The sequence below is a fragment of the Narcine bancroftii genome, chromosome 7 (assembly GCF_036971445.1).
Source record: "Narcine bancroftii isolate sNarBan1 chromosome 7, sNarBan1.hap1, whole genome shotgun sequence".
NCBI lineage: Eukaryota > Metazoa > Chordata > Chondrichthyes > Torpediniformes > Narcinidae > Narcine > Narcine bancroftii.
Window position 1 is genome coordinate 182,391,834 of NC_091475.1, and position 20,851 is coordinate 182,412,684.

A 20,851-nucleotide genomic window follows, 5' to 3' on the forward strand; every position below is an offset into this window, starting at 1 on the left:
CTGCCACATTGACCACCGCCAGTGGGCTGATAGCGCCTCAAATCGTGCATCTTGGCGCCTCACAGTTCGGCGGGCAGCAACCTCCTTTGAAGAAGACCACAGAGCCCACCTCACTGACAAAAGACAAAGGAGGAAAAACCCAACACCCAACCCCAACCCACCAATTTTCCCTTGCAACCACTGCAACCATGTCTGCCTGTCCCGCATCGGACTTGTCAGCCACAAACGAGCCTGCAACTGACGTGGACATTACCCTTCCATAAATCTTCGTCCGCGAAGCCAAGCCAAAGAAGAGACATATTAAATGTCTCAGGATTTGACTTTGTAGACCTGCTGGTCGAAAAAATACCTAACACACATGGCCAGTCCCTATATGACAATTGATCATGAGAGAGGGCCAGAATAAGAATCATCCAAAAGAGCTGAAATAAAATTTGACTCCCAACTAATCCTTCCGGAATATTCCTCATCTCAGAGTCAGGCAAGTCAATGTTATGCATCAACAGGTTTGCCGCAGCTGACTAGGTACTTAGTAAAGGAAAAAAATCTACTCTAGCGGACTGTACTTTTTACGTTAAATTAAACATAATAAATGCAAAATATAGATGATAATACATATTCACAGTTATAAAGCAAGAAAAAAGTGTGCACACAGTGCCTTTTGTGGTGGTCGAGGAGTCCATGAATAGTGCAACAGGGTTTAGGTTCAAGAGCCCTGATAGTCATTGGAATGAAAGTGTTGTTGAACCTAGAAGGACTGGTCTTCAGGCTTCTGTACCTTCTAAACCATAAGTATGAAACGTGTGAAGGTATGAAAAGGAAATATTTCTTGACAAATTAATTAAAGATCTTTGAGGATGTGACAGGCACAAATTGATAAAAAGGGATCAATAAACATAGGGCATTTGGATTTCCGAAGGGTATTTTTCAGTGTATTACATAAAAGATTACTGTGCAAAATGAGAGATCATGTCTTTGAGGATAACATGAGGAGAAGATTGGCTAACGAACAGAATTTAGGCCAGGACAAATAGTTCAATTTTTGATTGGCAAGTTGGATTCCACAGAAGTCAGAGCTAGAACTATAATAATTTACAATTTGTATCAAGGAAGAGTGAAAAAACCAAGTGAATATACTCAAATTTGTGAATGAAGCAAAAATAGGGGAGAGCAACCACAGAGTTTTCAAGGAATATACACAGGTTAAAGGAATGGAAAAATTTGATAGGTTGAGTATTACTTGTGAAAATATAAGGCCATTGTTTTGGAAAAAGAATCGAAAGATAAATTATTATTTAATTAGAAAAAGTTAAGTGACTCCCATGGATCCTGGTGATGTGACAAATGAAGCACAAGGAGACACAACTCTGTAAATGGAATGTTGACCTTTAAAGCAAGAGGGATGGAGTACCCAAGTGGGAAGTCTTGATATTTATTTTTGAATCTATATTTGCATATCATTTTGGACTCTTTATTTAAGGAAAGATATCTTAATGTATTGAAGGCTGCCCAGAGAAGGTTGGCAAGTTTGATTGTTGGGGTAAGACAGGTGTCCATATGATTTAGAAAATGTACCTTGACATGCTTTGGCATTGAGCTGAAAGAAAGATGACTTATCGAAACAGATAAATCTGAAAGTGCATGATTGGGTAGGTTAAAAGGCTGTTTCTGTTTGGAGGAATTCTAGATCAACCGTGTCTCAGCTGATAGCTGTCACCTTCACAAAGATCTGAAATCCAAGGAGTAGGAGAAGAGAGAGTATCATTAAAAGTGGGCATCAGTGGAGGACCTGATTGTGCAGTGTGGATTCATTCATAGCAAATTTTGTGGTTGAAGGAATAACTTCTACTGGTTACAGGTAAGATTGTGAAGCATCATACAGAAGCTCTGATTCCTCAGTGATTAGAGCACAGGTCTTGTAAACCAGGGATTGTGAGTTTGTTCCTCGCTGGGGCCTCATTGAGGGGTGCTGGTGACTCTCTGTCTTCCTTACGGTAGACAAAGTTAAAGAATTTCATGTATGTTACATTCTAAATGCAGTATTATGTGATAATAATGGAACCTTCACACATTCAGTTACATATAGACTCCAGTGAGTTATTGTGTTACAATAACTACTGGTAATGTTTAAAACGTCAGACAGTTTGTGAGATGGAATCATAGAACTGTATGTAATACAGCATGGAAACAGGCCCTTAGGTCCAACCTGCCCATGCCGACCAAAGTATTCCTCTTGCCAAAACGACTGTGGCAAAATTAACCCATTGGCAGGCATTTAGTCAATATATGACAATCCAGCAGTGTTTGTGAATCAAATATCAGGTGGTCAGAATTAAACCTGATCAGGCCTGTAGGAAAGCAAAACTTCAGCTGAAGGTTTGAATGAGGGAATTATAGTATTTGGCAAAAATAAATGTGGGAGTTCAAAAGAATCCCAAGATAACAAATGGCAGATCGAGAGAGTGCAAAAAAAACTCTCTATTCAGCATCAAATTTGAGCCTAATCAATTTACAGATTATCTCTTAGAATAACTCAATTTGACTGTAAAAAACAAACTGCTGAAGGAACTCATCAGGTCAAGCAGCATCTGTGGAGGCAAAGGATGATCAATGTTTGAAGAAGTGTGAAGGGATGTCGAAGAGCCTGCACTGCAGTTCAGCACCCTCCAGTGGTCTTAGTCATTATTACAACCAGAAATTGACCATAACTTGATTGCTTTTTATGAAGAGATATTCTTTGTTCATGTGCCAGTAATATATCAGGAACTTTTTATTTTATATCTTTACCTTTAAAACATTACTATTTTATCTTTTAAAAAGATTAAAATTAAATTAAATTTTAAAATCTTTAAAGTTGGAAAATATAAAAATTAATTCATTAAATAATGTGTCAAGGCTTAATACTATACAAATTATACCCATTCAAAAATTGTGCCATCTAGAGTTAATATTCTGATTGTGTTTATTATCTAAAATTGCATGAAAATCTATTTATTTTGAATTTTCACTTGAAATTTAGCTTTAGGTAATTTTGTGCATCAGCCGGATATTTTTACCAGTGAGATTGGCATTCAGGCTGGGAATTTCCAGGTCCTAATGAGAAAGTAATTCCAGAATTGTGGAATAACTGAGGCAACACAGACCAAACATAGAGGATAAACTCCAAACCTAACTATCATGCCATGACTGAAGATGAGTTGTGAATTGTTTGCTTGATGGTGGGAAACGAGGAGAGGATTTAACAGACTGTAGTGACTGCTCACGGCAGAGCTACTGAAGTGAAGCACACCCACATAGTGTGAGGGTTAACCAGTAACTGAACTTTATTTGAATCTCTCGCCCTGCTTTAAGGGGTCGACCCACTTCCTGTCTGGGGAGCACAGGTCTAAGGGAGTGACATCAGCATGTTGCGGAGTCACTGGCTGCTCAGCAATGCACAATCGGGAAGTGGCGACATCTTCTGAGCAACGCGTGTCACCAAATGCGAGCTTCTCCTGAGAAGGGAAAGGGGGTCCGTACTATCTTGTCTCAACCGACTGGGGCGACGATTCAGCCCATCTAACCATGCGTTCACTCAGGCCGCTACACCACTCCCCAGAATCACTACCACCCTTTGAGCAAATCCCAATACAGTAGTGTCTTTAGGCGGGTGGCCACTGCATCTGAACTGGGGATCTGGGGCAGGCTGGCCTGATTCCAAATGCGCTGCCTTGAGGCAGTCAATGGTAAACATGTCCTGCCACCAGTCAATGTCCAGGGTGAAAACGACACTGTCATACTGCTTTGCAAGGGTGTTCCTTGTTGTTCTCTCCGAACAAAAATGAAGTCGGTGGACTGCAGATTCTCAGGGATGTGGCAGGGTGAGAGCCGTGTCAGGATGGTGGCAGAGGTTTTGGCTTACCCATTTGTTCCCTCAAGCGCTGGAGGACGTCTAAAGCACTGGGTTTTGGGCCAGGAGGGTTGAAGTGAAATTCCCCTGGGATGGTAAGCAGGGAGTTGTTCACCATCCTGGCAGAGGACGCTGGCAGGTCTTATTTTGGTGCTGTACATATTCCTAACAGCACCCAATTTTGGCTTTGTAGGTAGGCTTTAAGGGCTGCTTTCAGATGGCGGTGAAAACGTTTAACAAGTCTGTTTGCCTGAAGATGGTAGGCTGTGGTGTGGTGTAACTGGTTGCTGTAGAACTTAGCTAGGTTGGCCCAGAGCGAGGACGTGAAGTGGGTCAGGATGCCAAAGTGTGTGACTCAAGTGGACAAGCAGGCTCTGGTGCAAGTCTCTGTATCACATGTGGGTAGGGGTATCGCTTCCAGCCAATGGATAAAATGGTCGATTATTGTGAATAAATACTGCATACCTTGGTTCATGGGGAGTGGGCCAATGATGTCCATGTGCATGAGGTCAAACTGGCATTGCACCGGGGTGAAACTCTGAAGATGGGCCTTGGTGTGCACTTTGGGGCATTGGCAGTCCAAGCAAGTCTTAGCCCATAGAGTTACATCGTGGCGGAGGCTGTGCCACATGAATTTATTGGAAAGCAGGTGGACCGTGGACCTTATCAAAGGATATGACAGACTGGGTATTTGGTTGAACACCCGCCGTCGCCAGGTCGTGGGTAGGATAGGTCTGGGGAAGCCTGCAGATATATTGCACAGGAAAGTCGGGATCCCCGATGAAGGACAGAAATTGGCATGCAGGCCAACCTTCAGGATGGTGATGGCAATCCGAAAGGCCTGGATGTCAGCATCCTCCTCCTGGTCTTTGGCCAGTTGAACAACATTGAGTCCTCCTGAGATAGCGGAGATGGCCGGTCTGGACGGAGCATTGGCCACAACATTGGAATTGCCTGCGACATGGCGAATGTCCGTTGCATACTCCAAAGTGTAGGATAGGTGTCATTGTTGCTTCATTGACCATGGGTCTGAGACCTTGCTGAGTGCATGAGTCAGTGGTTTGTGGTCTGTGTAGGCAATGAAAACCCTTCCTTCTAACATGTACTGGAAATGTCATATTGCCAGGTACAGGGCCAACAGCTCAAGGTTGAATACACTGTCCAGTAAACATGCCCTGGTGTCCGGAGAGGTTTGCTGAAGAAGGCCAGGGGCGCCACTGTTCATCGACCCACTGCTCCAGCGCCGCGCCGACCGCTATGTCCAATGCATCTGTTGTAAGGGCCAGGGGGAGGAAGAATCAGGATGAGTCAAAGATGTGACCTCCACTAGTGCCGCTTTAATTGCCTGGAATGCTTCAATGGTTTTGTATGTCCACTGGAGCGCCTTGTCACCAAGTTTGATGAGGTTGAATAGGGGTTGCCATGAGGGTAGCAGCTCCTGGGAGGAAACGATAATAAAAGTTCACCATCTCTAAGAAGTCCTGTAGGCCTTTAATGGTGCTCAGCCTGGGGAATTGCTGAACGGCTTCTACCTTATCTGGTAGTGGTGTGGCTCCCTCGCAGATGATACAATGTCCAAGGAAATCAATTGTTTCCAGGCCAAACTGGCACTTAGCCAGCTTTACTGTGAGTCTGAACTCTTGCAACCTGTTGAAAAGGTGAGTCAGATGTGTCCTGTGTGTGCTGGCATCGCTAGCTGACAATGAGAATGTCATCCAGATAGATAAAGATGAAATTGATGTTCCTGACGACCATGTCCATGAGATGCTGAAATGTCTGGGTTGCGTTCTTTAATCCGAAAGGCATCTGGAGGAACTCAAAAAGGCTGAAAGATGTAATAATCACTGTTTCTTGGGCATAATTAGGATGCACTGGAATCTGATGGTATCCCTTGTCGAGGTCCACCTTCGAGAAAATTCAGCAACCCTGGAGCAAAGTCTTGGACTTGTGGGATAGGGTATCTATCGGGGACTGTGATATCACTGAGTTGTCTGTAGTCGCCACTGGATGCCAACTGCCGGAATTCTTCTGGACCATGTGCAACAGAGATGCTCAGGGGCTGTTTGAACGGTGGACAATATCTAACTCTTCCATGGCAGCAAACTCGGTCTTATCTTGGAGAAGTTTGTCCTGCAGGAGGTTCCGTGCATGTGTACACTGGTGGTTTGATGGTTTCAATGTGGTGCTCCATGCCACGTGCTGGTTTAGCGTCGTGGAAATTGGGCAGGCAGATACTTGGCCAGTAAAAGAGCATAATCGTTACTGTCCAGATCGTGGATGTCCAATGGCAAAAAGAAATGTTGCTGTAGCATGAGGGGTATGACTGGAATGTGGTAGTGTTGGCGAAGCGGCATCTGTTCACGAATACCATGTGCCCAGAGGAAATTGGCTTCGAGTAGGGCTTGCCCAACGAATGCAATCATACACTTCCAACGGAAAACAGTTCCCACAGCATGGATTGTGACCAAATGGGTGCCGAAGCTTGGAATGGAAGAGCCATTGGCTGCATGGACGGGGAGGCCCTTGGGATTGTGCTTGAGCTCGAAGTACGTAGGCTAGATGAGTCTTATCTCTGCACCCGTGTTGACTAGGAAATCCCTCCTTGTTTGTCTGAACGCTCATTGCGTTGTGGTTGGGCCATGGCAACTGCTGGCAGAACCAATGGAGGGGAAACCCCTACAGGGGCTGAACCAGAGGTGCCGACGGCGTAGATCGATTGTACATGTATCGAAATCTCTTGTGGATTGTGGAAAAGTCTGTCTCTTTTCTTGGCTATCGGGTGTGGGGTGTTGAAATCCATATCTGATATTGCCGAGGAAACATGGACCAGTAGCTTGGAGAGGAACAGGGCTTCGAACAAGAAACAGTTTGTGTGCCCATCCGCTAAAGCCACCATTTCGTGCATGAACTCAGAGGGGTTTCTATTGCCCAGGCCTTGCATATTCAGGATCCAAACGGCGCGCTTGTGCCAGCTGAGTTCCAGGGAATGACCTGGAACTGTGACTTGGCCAGTTGTAACCAGTTCCTGGGTGCATCTGTTGTGACTGTAGTGGTAGTAGTATTCTGCATTTTGTCACGTTCAAGGTGGATTCCAAAGTTGTTGGAACCTTCGGGGTCATCACTGTAGCAGCTGCTAATGACAGCATTACTGAAATGAAGTACGTTCATACAACACAAGGGTGAACCAGTAACCAACTTTATTTGAATCTCTCACGCTGCTTTTAAGTAACAACTCACTTCCTGTCTTGGGCGTTTTGGTCTATGGGAGTGACATCAGCACGTTGCGGAGTCACTGCCTGCCCAGCGACATGCAACTAGGAAGTGCCGACATCTCTCAGGCAATGCATGACGCCAAACATGGGCTTCTCCTGAGAAGGGAAGGGGGCTCGTGCCATCTTGTACCAACCGACTGGGGTGGCGATTTGGCCCGTCAAACCACGTGGTCGCTTGGCCCGCTACAAGACCTCCATTCTTTTGGGCATCAACCCAACTTCTATCATCATTACTTTTGATGAAGGAGGTGATTCCCCTTCTTCTGCATGTACTGAAGTATTCTAGCTACTTTCTAGCCACCTCCATAAAGATATGAATTTAAAGGGATGAGCCATTGAAATCCTTTTAGTTTAGCATTTTATTGCAGTGTTTGAACTTGACACCTATGGTCATACCACTTGCTGAGAGTCTGTAATTTGTCTGCCACTTATCTGCCAAAGTAGCTGAGCTTCCCTTGAGGATTTGCTTCCATTTTCTTGGAAGAAGAGGAAGACAAACTAAAGAAGGTGTAGATGTTGAGGCTGCCCTGCATAAGTAAGGCACTCACTCTCCCATACCCTCACAGGCAGAGCTCCTCAAATCAAGCTGTGATCTTGCTTCCAAAGGAAGCTGTCCTGTCATGTCCTGTGCTGCAGTACCAGTGACTGTTAACTCCTTTGGTAACCTGATGAATATCACATTGGACTAAAAAAAATGTCTTAAAATCTCAGTATGGGAAATATGAGTGTCTGAATTGCTTGGATATAGTAGGCTATGAGTCAAGTGCTGGTAAATGGTATCAAGAAGTACTTGATAATCAACATGAACAAGTTGGCAGAAGACCCTGTTGACTTTATGACTCAATGGTTGTATGAGTCTGTGTGATGGAATTTTAAAACATCCAGTAAAAATATAACTATGGCAATTGCTGCATTGTTGTACAAGCCTCACCTAGCCAGTAATTTTCTTCAGGGAAAGAAATGTCCCTTTACGCAATCTTTCCCACAATCTCAGGCTATTTGATTGACTCTTATTGCAAATGGCAATTAGATACAGAAAACAGATAGTCCTCTCCCAAAGTCGCTCACATTACAAAAATCCTCTGCCATTGATGAACACTGGGACATTTATAACAGAATCCATATGCACTGATGCATCACGTTCTACATTCTTTGTAGTTAGCAGAGATTTTAAAAGGGGAGCAATGAGAGGGACACTCTCAGAACTGCAGTTGTAGATGCATCATTTTTTACAGAGATCGTATTTTTATCAGCAGCCAAATGGAAAATTAAAAAGCCACGAATCAGAAATCAAAATTTATTATCATGAACGTGTCCTTAAATTTGTTGTTGTGTAGCCACATCACAGCGCAAATATTGCTATAAATGACAAAAAATAAATAAATAGTGCAAAAGAAGATAGAGTGAGGGAGTGTCCATGGTTCATTGTCCATTGCAAAATCAAATGGCAGAGAGGAAGAAGCTGTTTTTGTACCATTGAGTATTTATCTTCAGGCTCCTATACCTTCCTGATGGTAGCAGTGTGAAGAGGGCATGACCTGGGTGGTGAGGATCCTTGAGAAGTGTGGCTGCTCCAAAGCCATCCTACCCACAACCTGGCAACGGTGGGTTTTCAACCAAATTCACAGCCTTTTACATTCTTCCATAAGGTCCATGGTCTGCCTACTGTCTGACAGATTATTATGCCCCAGCCTCCGCCTACCCTCATTCGACACAGAGACTTGCTCTAGAGCCTTCTTGTCCACCTGGGTCACACACTTTGGCATCCTAACCCACATCACCTCAGATCAAGAGGCCTAGTTCACATCCTTGTCCTTGCTCTGGGCCAACCTAGCTAAGTTCTGCAGCAGCCAGTAACACCATCCTCAGGCAAACGGACTTGTTGAATGTTTCACCGCCATCTGAAAGCAGCCCTTAAAACCTGTCTACAAGGCCCGAATTGGATGGATGAACTCCCATGGGTGCATAGGAATTTGCACAGCACCAAAAGAAGACCTCCCAGCGTCATGCGCCAGGATGGTGAATGGCTCCCTGCTTACCATTGCAGGGGACATTCACTTCAACCCTTCTGGCCCACAACCCCATGCTCTAGACATCCTCCAGTGTTTGAGGGAACAAATGGGTAAGCCGAAACCTTCGCCACCTTCCTGATACAGCTCTCCATCCTGCCATGTCCCTGCGAATATGCAGTCCACCATCTTATTTTTCATTCACAGAGAACAGCAAGTAACACCTCTGCAATGCAGTGTGACAGTGTCATTTTCACCCTGGATATTGATGAGTGGCAGGACTGCCATTGACTGGCTCAAGGCAGTGCATTTGGACTCAGGTCAGACTGCCCCAGATCCCCAGGTCAGACACAGAGGCCGCCCACCTAAAGACTTCTGTATTGTGACTTGCTCAAAGGGTGGCAGCAATTCTGGGGAGTGGGGGGTGATGTAGCGGGCTGAGTGACTGCATGGTTAGATGGGATGAATCGTCGCCCCAGTCGGTTGAGACAAGATGGTACAGGCCCCCCTTCCCTTCTCAGGAGAAGCATGTGTTTGGTGACACTCATTGCCCAGGTGATGTCACTACTTCCTGGTTGTGCATCCCAGGCAGGAAGTGGATCATCCCCTTAAAGCAGCATGAGAGATTCAAATAAAGTTGAGTTACTGGTTCACCCTCATGCTGCGTGGGTGTGCTTCATTTCAGCAGCTCTGCCGTGAGCAGCCGCGACATAGGAGTATTTTGGGTGAGAATCCTCCCCTAAACACCAATTTAACCATTGAGTTTATTCCAAATTGTAATAATATGTTTTAGTAAGGGGGCTTTCTTTGGACCAAATAGTAATTTAGAATTCTATTTATATATAAAATTTTCTGCTATTTTCTCATCAACCTTATGCAGTTCCACTTTTACCCTGGATGGCTTGTCTCCATCAAAGAGGGAGGTCACGAACTTCATTGGTGTTGCCCAATAATATTTTTTAAAGTCTGGGAGCTTTAATCCTCCCAGTTCATAATTCCAGGTTAATTTATCGATAGAGACTCTGGGAAACTTACCCTTCCACAGAAACTTCCTAATATTTATTTAAATTCTGAAAGAATCGTTGTGGTACTAAAACAGGTAGGTTTTGGAAAAGATATTGTAATTAAGACAATATATTCATTTTCAATCAAAATAATTGAAAGAGTTATCCATTTATTTAAATTATCCTCAATTTTCCAAAGCATGGGAAGATAATTAAATTTATATAAATTCTGCAAGTTATTATTTATCTTAATACCTAAATATTTTATCCTATTAAGCGACCATATGAATTAAGAGTCTCTTTTAACATGATCATAATTCTCACCCCCAAGTGGCAGAACTTTGCTTTTATCCCAATTAACTTTATAGCCTGAGAAAATCCTGAAAAATTCCAATTTAGACTGCAATTTTTATAATGAACTCACTGGGTCTGTCAGATGTATTAGAACATAGTCAGCAATAGGTTGATTTTATATTCTTGCTGGTTAACCCTGAAGCCTTTTATGTCTGGATGTTGGTGGATAGATTCTGCTAGCTGGGACAAAAAGGGCTGGAGATAATGGACAACCTTGTCTACTAGATCTGGACAATGGGAACACCAATGAGATTTGACCATTAGTGATTACTTTCACTTTAGGCTCATAATATAGAGTTTTAATCCAATTAATTAAATACCTCTCCTAATCTAAATTTTCCCAAATCTTTAAATAAATAGAGCCATTCCAGTCTGTCGAAAGCTTTCTCCGCATCTATGGCCAGGGCAACACTCAATTCATCTCTTGTTTGACTAGATGGATAATACTGAACAGTCTGTTAACATTGTCTGCAGAATGCTTCTTTTGTATGAAACTCATCTCACCTACATTTATTAATTTAGGCAAATATAGTGCCAATCTATTTGCCAGAATTTTAGCAATGATCTTATAGTCCATATTCAATAATGATATGGATCTATAAGATGACGGTTTCAATGGGACCCTATCGTTTTTGGGAATCACTAATAATTGCTGCTGAGAAAGACTCTGGGAGAGTACAGGTTGCCACTGCTTGATCTAGTACCTCTATAAATAGTGGTATCAATAAATCTTTAAATTCTTTATAAAATTTGGGTGGGAACCCATTTTTTTCCCAGGGATTTATTAACTTGCAAGGATAACAATGCTTCCTCTATCTCAACTTGATTAAAAGGAGCATTTAAATCCCTCTGTTCTAGATTCAAATATGGAAGGTCCAAATGTGACAGGAAACTCTCTATTTTATTCAAATCCCCTACTGATTGAGATTCATCTAAATTCATATAAAAGTGTTTAAAAGCTTAATTTATGTCTTTTGACTTATAGGAGATCCTGCCTGTGTTTGATTTTATTGCATTTATTGTTCTTAAGGCTTGCTCTGATTTCAACTGCCAGGAGAGGACCTTATGGGTTCTTTCCCCTAGTTCATAGCACCTTTGCTTAGATTTTGTTATCATTTTTTCCATTCTTTATGTACTTATTCCATTGTACTTGAGCTTCCTACTCATTAGTCTTCTATGTTTTTCCACAGACCTTCTTTGTTGAAAGGTCCTTTTCAAAAATTGTGATCTTTTCCAATTCATCCACCTCCCTTGTATATTCTTTTTTAATCCTAGAGGAATAACTAATAATTTTGCCTCTTAAATATGCCTTTAATGTAAAAATGTGTAAAATGTAAAAATTTGTTGACAGTTTTCAACAGCAAAGTATTAAAGCATCATCTGTGAACCATCTCTTGGTTATCTGGCATATCAATGATCAATACAAGAGGTGAATGGTCTGATAAAAGTCTCACTTTGTATTTGATTCCTATGACCCTACTCTGTAATTGAGCTGAAGTTAAAAATAAATCTATCCTTGAGTAGGAGTCATATTGTCTTGAATAGAAGGAATAATCCCTCTTCCCCGGATGAAGCATCCTCCAAATGTCCATTAAAATAGGCTCCTGCATTAACCCCAGAACAGCTTTAGCTGCTTTAGTTCTTTCATTTTTTTCACCCTGATTTATCTAGAACCGGATCCAAACATTTAAATTCTCCATGCACCAGAATGTTTGGAGGAGTCTTTCATAGCATACCAAATCTCCTCAAACTCCTAACAAAATATAGTTGCTATCAAGCCTTCTTCATGATTGCATTGACATAATGGCCCCAGGATAAACTTTCAGAGATGATGACATCCATGAATTTGAAGTTCATTACCCTCTCCACTGCAGACCCCTTGATGAGGACTGGTTTGTTTCCTTCTGATTTCCCTGCCTGAAGTTGACAATCAATCCCTTAATTTTGTTAAAGTTGGGTTCAAGGTTGTTGATGTGACATCACCTGATCTATATCACTCCTGTACACTTCCTCATTGCCATCTGTGATTCTGCCGATGACTATGGTGTCATCAGCAAATTTGTAGATGGCATTTGATTTGTGCCTAGCTACACAGTCATGGATGTAGAGAGAGTAAAGCAGTAGGATAAGCACACATCCTTGAAGTGCACTTGTGTTGATTGTCAGTGAGGAGGAGATGTTATTGATCTGCACTGATTGTGATCTTCTGATGAAGAAGTTGTAGTGATATGAAGATGTAACTGCCGATGGATTGCTGGCCCATCCCTGACTGGTGACTCACTCCCTGGTAACTCCTCCACTTGTGACTCTGGAATAAAGGTTGACCTCTCTCTCCCTGTCTTCAGTTGAGCACTTGAAATTGGGCCAGCTACAAGTCTAAAGTATAATAAAGCCTATCGTTCCTCACTCTATGGCTTTGGAGTTATTGATAGAGCTTATCAATTTATTATACTTTAAATCTTCTACACGGGATGGACAAACTGCTGTGATCTGATAGGCTAGACCTTGACCCACAGACGCCCGGAACCCCAGAGCTGTATGAGCAGTGGATTGATTGCTTCACAGATTTCCTGGAAGCTTCTGAGGACCTCATGGACTCTGATGAGAAGAAACTCAAGTTACTGTGTGCAAGGGCTGTGCGTACCTGGCAATCAGGGGTTACACGACTTACCCTACTGCCATGACCAAGCTCTGTAACCTCTATAGACCACCGATAAACAAAGTCTACTCATGGTACCTCCTGACTTCAAGAAAACAGCAATCTGGTGAGACTCGATTATTTCTTTTGGGTCCTGCACAATGTGGGGCAAGAATGCAGGGGTAATATCCCTGTCCCGGTATCAGTGGACTAGTATGTGGAAGAGCTGATCCAGGGCACCTGCATGGCTGGGGTGAGGTCCGATTACATCAGCCAGTGACTGCTTAGAGGAAGACAGGCTGCCGTTGCAGAGAGCCCTCTAGCTTGCTAAGACTTTAGATTCAGCCTACCTCAATACTGAATCCATTGCTGTCGGCAACAAACCCTTCACGTGTGGGCTGTGGCACAGCCATTTTGGGACACGGTGTCACAGACTGCCTCCATACAGGGAGACCCTGACCCCACTGCCGCACCCAAAGTGCTACTTCTGTGGTCAGCAGAAGTACCCCCGGCGACCTTGCCTGGTGAGAGAAGCCATCTGCTTGGGATGCGGAAAGAAAGGACAGTACGAGAGAGTGTTCGAGTCAGAGCCTCCCCTATAGAGCAGTGCCACGTGAACCCAACTCCATTTCCGCCATCATGGACGATGTCACTTTTGACTTCTTCATCCATCTCTCCTGGTGCAACTGCGTGGTCAGCATGGGGACCGCCATCATACTGAACTGTTTTCCCCTCCGACAGTGACCCAGTACTAGCATCCATCATCTAGGATCAGGGCAACCCTCACCTATTCACCCACTTGATGATGGAGATTGAGGTAAATTGGAAACCAACAAACTGCCTATTCAACAGTGAAAGTACTGAAAGCTTCATCCACCCAGACACTGCTCACAAACTCTCTCTCTCCGTCAGACCAATGAGCAGCATGATATCAATGGCTGCAAAGGACCAATCTGATGAGATCCATGGGTATTGTATTGCATCATTAATGGTGTGGGGTAAACATTATGAATTTCCATTTACTGTTAATGCCTCAGCTCTGCGCACTGATCCTTCTGGAGTTGGACTTCCAGAGCCAGCGCGCATCTTGGCCAGCTCTAGTCCCTCCATGATGACCTTTGCCACCCCAGAAACATGAGATTGTTCCACTTCATGAAAGCCCGGAACCTTCCCTACTACATTGAGGATGTCAAGTTGCTGACCAGACATCGTTGGGTCGGTGTGGAATGCAAGCCACAGCTCTTCCAGCCCATCAAGTCAGACCTCATAAAGGCCACACGCCCATTTGAATGACTCAGCATCAATTTCAAGGGGACCTTGCCCTCATCCAACAGGAATGTATATTTCCTGAACATCATTGATGAGTACTCCAGGTTCCTTTTGCCACCGTCTGTCCCAACATGACCTCAGCCCTGTCATAAAGGCACTCTGCAGCATATTTACCCTCTTCAGGTACCCGAGTTACATCCACAGTGATTGGGGTCCTCTTTTATGAGTGACGAACTGTGGCAGTACCTGTTGGCTAAAGGCCAGTAGGACGACCAGTTACAACCCCTGTGGGAACGGCCGGGTAGAGAGAGAGAAAATGCCACAGTTTGGAAAACTATCCTCCTGGCTCTTAAATCAAAAGTCCTGGCAGTGTCCCATTGGCAGGATGTCCTCCCAGAAGCACTCCACCTCATCCGATCTCTGTTATGTACTGCTACCAACGCAACCCCACACAAATGCATGTTTTCCTTCCCCAGGAAGTCAGCGACTGGAACCACACTACCACCCTGGCTCTCATCCCCGGGACCCGCCCTCCTGTAGAAACATGTGAAGGGTCACAGGTTGAAGAGGTGCAACCATGCCTACGTGGTTTACCCAGATGTCATGAGGACACAGTCCCTATCCAGGACCTGGCGTGTGCCAGAGACCCTGCCCACTCCCCACCCACTTCAACCCAGGTCCTACCTACAAGGACTCAGTGCAGGTCAATGACCCATCCCCACCTACCACTCCATACACCCCGGACCCTGCTCCAGCTGCTCCAAACACCATGATTGCTCCCACATATATCCAAGCCCCACCTCCAATGGAGCCAGCCCTCCCTCACCAGCCTATTCACCCACTTGATGATGGAGATTGAGGTAAATTGGAAACCAACAAACTGCCTATTCAACAGTGAAAGTACTGAAAGCTTCATCCACCCAGACACTGCTCACAAACTCTCTCTCCCCGTCAGACCAATGAGCAGCATGATATCAATGGCTGCAAAGGTCCAATCTGATGAGATCCATGGGTATTGTATTGCATCATTAATGGTGTGGGGTAAACATTATGACAATTTCCATTTACTGTTAATGCCTCAGCTCTGCTGAGGAGGTGACTAGGAATTTGAGGAGGGTAGAGCAGTAGATGTTGTCTACATGGATTTCAGTAAGGTCTTTGATAAGGTTCCACATTGAAGGTTGGTAAGGAAACTTCAGGGATTATGTATTAATGTTGAGATAGTCAGATAGGTTCAACGGTGGCTAGAAGGTAGATGCCAGAGAATCATGGTGGAATACTGTCTGTCAGGATGGAGGCCAGTGGCGAGCAGTGTGCCTCAGGGATCGGTGTTGGGTCCATTGTTGTTTAGATGATGGAGTGGTAAATTGGGTTAGTAAATATGCAGATGATACAAAAATATGGGGAGTTGTGGATAGTGAAGATGGTTTTCAGAGACTGCAGAAGGATTTGGACTGCTGAGAAGAGTGGGCTAAAAGGTGGCAGATGGAGTTTAATGTAGATAAGTGTGAAGTGCTTCAATTGGGAGGAATAATCAAAACAGGACATATGCAGAGAAAGGGGGAGGGTTTTGAGGAATGCAGAGGAACAGAGAGATCTTAGAATAACAGTTCATCATTCTTTGAAAGTGGAATCTCATGTGGATAGAGTGGTAAAGAAGGGTTTTGGTATGGTGGCCTTTATAAATCAAAGCATAGAAGATAGGAGCTGGTAAGTGATGTTGAGACTATTCAAGGCATTGGTGAGGCCAAGGTTGGGATACTGTGTGCAGTTCTGGTCCCCAAATTATAGGAAGGATATCAATAAGGTACAGAGGGTGCAGATAAGATTTACTAAAATGTTGCCTGGATTGCAGTACTGTATCTAGAATGCAAAAAAAGATTGAGTAGACTGGGTCTTTATTCATTTGAGCATAGAAGGTTGAGGAGGGATTTGATAAAGGTATTTAAAATTATGAGAAAGATAGAGTAGATGTGAATAGGCTCTTCCCCTTGAGGGCAGGTGAGATTGGAACAGTGGGGGGGGGGGGGGTGGGGGGTCATAAGTTAAGGGTTAGGGGGAAAAAGTTTAGAAGTAACATGAGAGGGAGCTTCTTCACTCAGAGAGTGGTGGCTGAGAGGAATGACCTTCCAGAAGAGATGGTTGCAGCAAGGTCAATTTTGTAATTTAAGAAAAGGTTGGATAAGTGCATGGATGTGAGGGGATTGGAGGGTTATGGGCAGGGAGCAGGTAAGTTGGACTAATGGAATTCACGTAAATCGGTACTGTAATTGTTATATGGTTTTAAGTGAGATGACTGTTGTGGGAAGTTGTCTAACTTCATCCCTGAAGTAATGGCTAATAAAGTCACACAAGATTATAGTTGTAGTAAGTAAGCAGACATTTCATCACTTTGATCTGATAGAGAAGTCTCCTTGCACCTGATTGTTAATCTTTGAAATAATTAAGCCAAAATTCTAATTAAAATCAGTGATAAAATTACATTTGGCTTTAATTTTGTCTTAAATTCTTAGGTGGAAACAGCTCCTACAACTCCTCAGTTTATTGATCGCAATGTTTACCAATGGGACATTAATGGTACAGGAAATCTGGTTAAAATCAATGGAGTAAAGGGCCAATCTCGTAAAGCCCAGTGTACTGACTATACCAGCATCAGGCAAGAGATTCACCTGTTACAAAATACGCATACCAGCCACTTTCAATTCTCACTGAACTGGTCACTGCTCCTTCCGAGTGGTGACACAACACAGGTCATCAGAGCAAACCTTCGCTATTACAAATGTTATGTCAGTGAGCTTCTACGGGCAAATGTCACTCCAGTCATTGTGTTGTATCATCCCACCCTTGAGGATCAGTCACTCCCTTCAGCTTTAGAGGCCAATGGGGGATGGATGAATCCAGCAACTGTTCGAGCTTTTGTGGAATATGCCAGGTTTTGTTTCAGGCAGCTGGGAAACAAGGTGAAATTCTGGATAACCATGAGTGAGCCAAATGGCATAAAGCACTTGGAGGCAAACTTCACCATTGTAGGCCATAATTTAATCAAAGCACATGCTCTAGTCTGGCATCTCTACAACAACGAGTTTCGCAAAACACAAGATGGGCAAGTCTCTGTTTCTCTTCATGCTGATTGGATCGACCCTGCTGACCCTTTTTCTAGGGATGACACAGAAGCAGCTGCCAGAACCTTAGAGTTTGATATCGGTTGGTTTGCAGAGCCCATTTTTGGTCACGGGGACTACCCTTTCATCATGCGAGACTGGCAGAGTCAAAGACAAAATGCCAGATGGCGTGATTCTTCTCTGCCCTTCTTCACCAATGAAGAGAAAGAACTGATACGAGGATCCATTGATTTTGTGGCTCTGAATCACTACACTACTCACATTGTACATCTGGAAAGGTACGATAAAGCTCAGAATGGTTTTGAGTTCAAAGTGCAGCACTTGAAGGACACCACCTGGCTAGCATCACCAGATGGAAAAGCAGTTGTACCATGGGGTTTACGGAAATTATTAAGATGGATAAAATCAAAATATGGCAATATTCCTATATATATCACATCAAATGGAATTGATGATAACTCACCCTCCAAAGACAAGTTACGAGTTTACTATATTCAAAGTTACGTTAATGAAGCTTTGAAAGGTAAGCAATTTTAATCACTCACATATAATAATCCCATTGATTTTTGCAGTGGATATTTACTATTGGTGCAATCAATATTGGGAAAATGGTCTTTATGAAATCATCCCTATCTTTGTCAGTTCCAATCTTTTCTTTATATTCGAGCACAAAATAATTAAATTAAATATAATTTTTCATGGTTTTATCTATTTCTATGAGAGAATATTTAAATTACACGAGAACATAAGAAACAAGAGCAAAAAATGGTCATTTACTGCTTATAGCCAGTGCAGCCATACACAGAGTTCAGGGCAGATCTTTAACCTCAATGTAATTTTTCTGCATAAAATACCCTTATCCCTTGAATCCATTAATATCCAGACATTTATTTTTTCCATTTTGAATGGTCTGAGTGATTGACCCTTCAGGACCCTTTAGGATAGAAAATTCTCCCCTCATATCAGACTGTAAAGGTCTTTCCTTTACTCTAAAACTGTGACTCCTGCTTCAAGACTCCTCAGCCATACTCCCTGCATCTGGCCTGATGTAAATTTTTGTAAGTTTTGATGAGATTAGATCTCATTCTCCTGAAGTCCATAGCTTCTCTAAGTCTATAAGTCTCTCTTATTTCGGCATGCTCGCCAGTCCTGGAAACAATTCGAAGAATCTTCACTGCAATCGATGTGAATTGACTTTTTAGGTACACAGTACTCCAGTTATAGATTCACCATGCCTATAGAACATTGCAATGACATTTTCTTACTCTTGTAATCAAACTCTTTTATAATCATATAACCATATAACCATTTACGGAGCGGAAACAGGCCATGTTGGCCTTTCGAGTCTGCACCAGTTCACTGATTTTGTGCGCCCTCTTCAGGCATTGGTCCCGGTAGATCTTCATTCAATAACGATGGACGAATTCAATGCAGGTGGAATCAGTTGTAGAAATGTTTGTTAACAGGTCCAATCTTGAATTGGGCCTGTACCCCATCACTGAACTGCGTGTACCTGTAGTTATAATAAAGACCATTAAATTATTTGTCACCCGAGTTCCTTTGAACATCAATGTTATCCAATCCTACACCTTTAAAACGTGTTTTTCTGTTTTGTGTTTCAAGAACGTTTAAGAGTCTTGGATAGGACATGGACGTAGGAAAAAATAGAGGGTTATGGGTGTGAGGTACGGAAAAATTAGATTGTTGAGAAGTTGGTTTCCATAGGTCGGTGCAACATCATAGGCTGAAAAGCCTGTACTGTGCTGTTATGTTCTAAGTTCTATGTAAAGTGGGCAATTGCAAATAATCTACATGATATTGCAACTGCCACGTTCTTGCCCACTCAGTTATTTTATTTATATTTCTTTGAAGACATTATTTTCTTCCCTACTTACAAACTCATCTTGAACTTTAAAATATAGCATCTGATCCTTTCAGTAAAGTCTTAACAATTGACCAATTTCCTGTGTAGAATTTCATATGAAGTCTTATGACACATCCTCAAATCAGTCCAGTAGATAATTTGAACCTGAATTTACTTTTGCAAAGATGATCCTATTCATTCCTTTTCATCTTGTCAAGTTGTCCTTTTCCCCATCGTTCATTGTAGATTACATGTTTATGACATAAATGTTGTTCAGAGACCAGTTTCCTGGTTTTTCCTCCCTCCTTTCGACAATCTTGGGATATGTTTGTTACTATCTAATCCATGGGAATACTTCCAGAACTCTAGAAGTTTGCAAGATTATAACTAGTGCCTTCAAAATCTCTAAAACCACCACTTTCTAAATAATGGGATAGAGATCACCAAGTTCCTGGTGTTTAATGAATTTGTCCCATGAATATTTCAAGTAACATTTATTTTACCAGGATAGATTTCCTTCAGCTTTTCATTCTTGCTTTATCTTTGATGCTCTGGCTTTTTGCGTCTTTTATGATGACAGACACAAATTAATTTCTCTGCCTTTACCTTATAATATTCTTGCATTTCTCAATATAAAAGATTCTGAGCCCACTTTTATGCTTCTTGCTAGTTTGCTCTGCAAGTTTACAATCACATTCCATCTTACCTTTGTTTGTCAATTTCTTGGTCTTCTTTTGCTCAGTTCTAAAATGTTCCTGATCCTCAGGTCTAATGCTATTTGTTAACTTTATGAAACTCTTCCTTGGATTTTTACACCACCTTTAATTTATCCTTTCAGCCACAAGTGTGCCTTAAGGAATATTTTTTCTGCAAATTGTGTTATTTATTTATGTCCCACCACTGACTATCATACCTTATTTCCTCAAGTAACCACACCCACCTCATACCACTCATACCTTCATAGTTCCCTTCCATTATATTTAAAACATGAACTTCAAATTGAACTATGTCACCATTAAACTCAATCATCATTAAACTTAATTTTAAGTTTTAACATATGATCATCCTTTGCTACAGACCACTTTAAAACAAAATAATCAATTAACCCTTTCTCATTCTACAAATAAGGTCCAAAATAACCTTTCTCCTAGTTGGTTCTTCGACATGTTGATTTGGAAAAACATCCAGTGAATAATTCCACAAATTTTCCTGCTATTTTGTTCATTTGATTTATTGTACACCTACACACACACACACAGACACACACACACACACAGACACACACACACACAGACACACACACACACAGACACAGACACACACAGACACACACAGACACACACACACACAGACACACACACACACACACACACACACACACACACACACACACACACACACAGATTTCAGTATTACAGGACATTTTATCA

At 42.6% G+C, this 20,851-nt stretch overlaps 1 protein-coding gene across 2 annotated transcripts in view; it reads left to right on the forward strand.

Annotated features, from left to right (window-relative positions):
* Window positions 1–20,851, forward strand: part of kl (klotho) — a 58,827-nt gene that overhangs the window by 36,004 nt on the left and 1,972 nt on the right. The window contains exons 4-5 of one of the 2 annotated variants that reach the window (XM_069891644.1): window positions 16,949–18,080; window positions 19,181–19,242. In XM_069891644.1, coding sequence (XP_069747745.1) covers window positions 16,949–18,080; window positions 19,181–19,215 — 1,167 coding nt within the window. In that variant the 3' untranslated portion in view covers window positions 19,216–19,242. The remainder of the gene's footprint in view (window positions 1–16,948; window positions 18,081–19,180; window positions 19,243–20,851) is intronic. The other variant, XM_069891643.1, reaches the window with a different exon arrangement.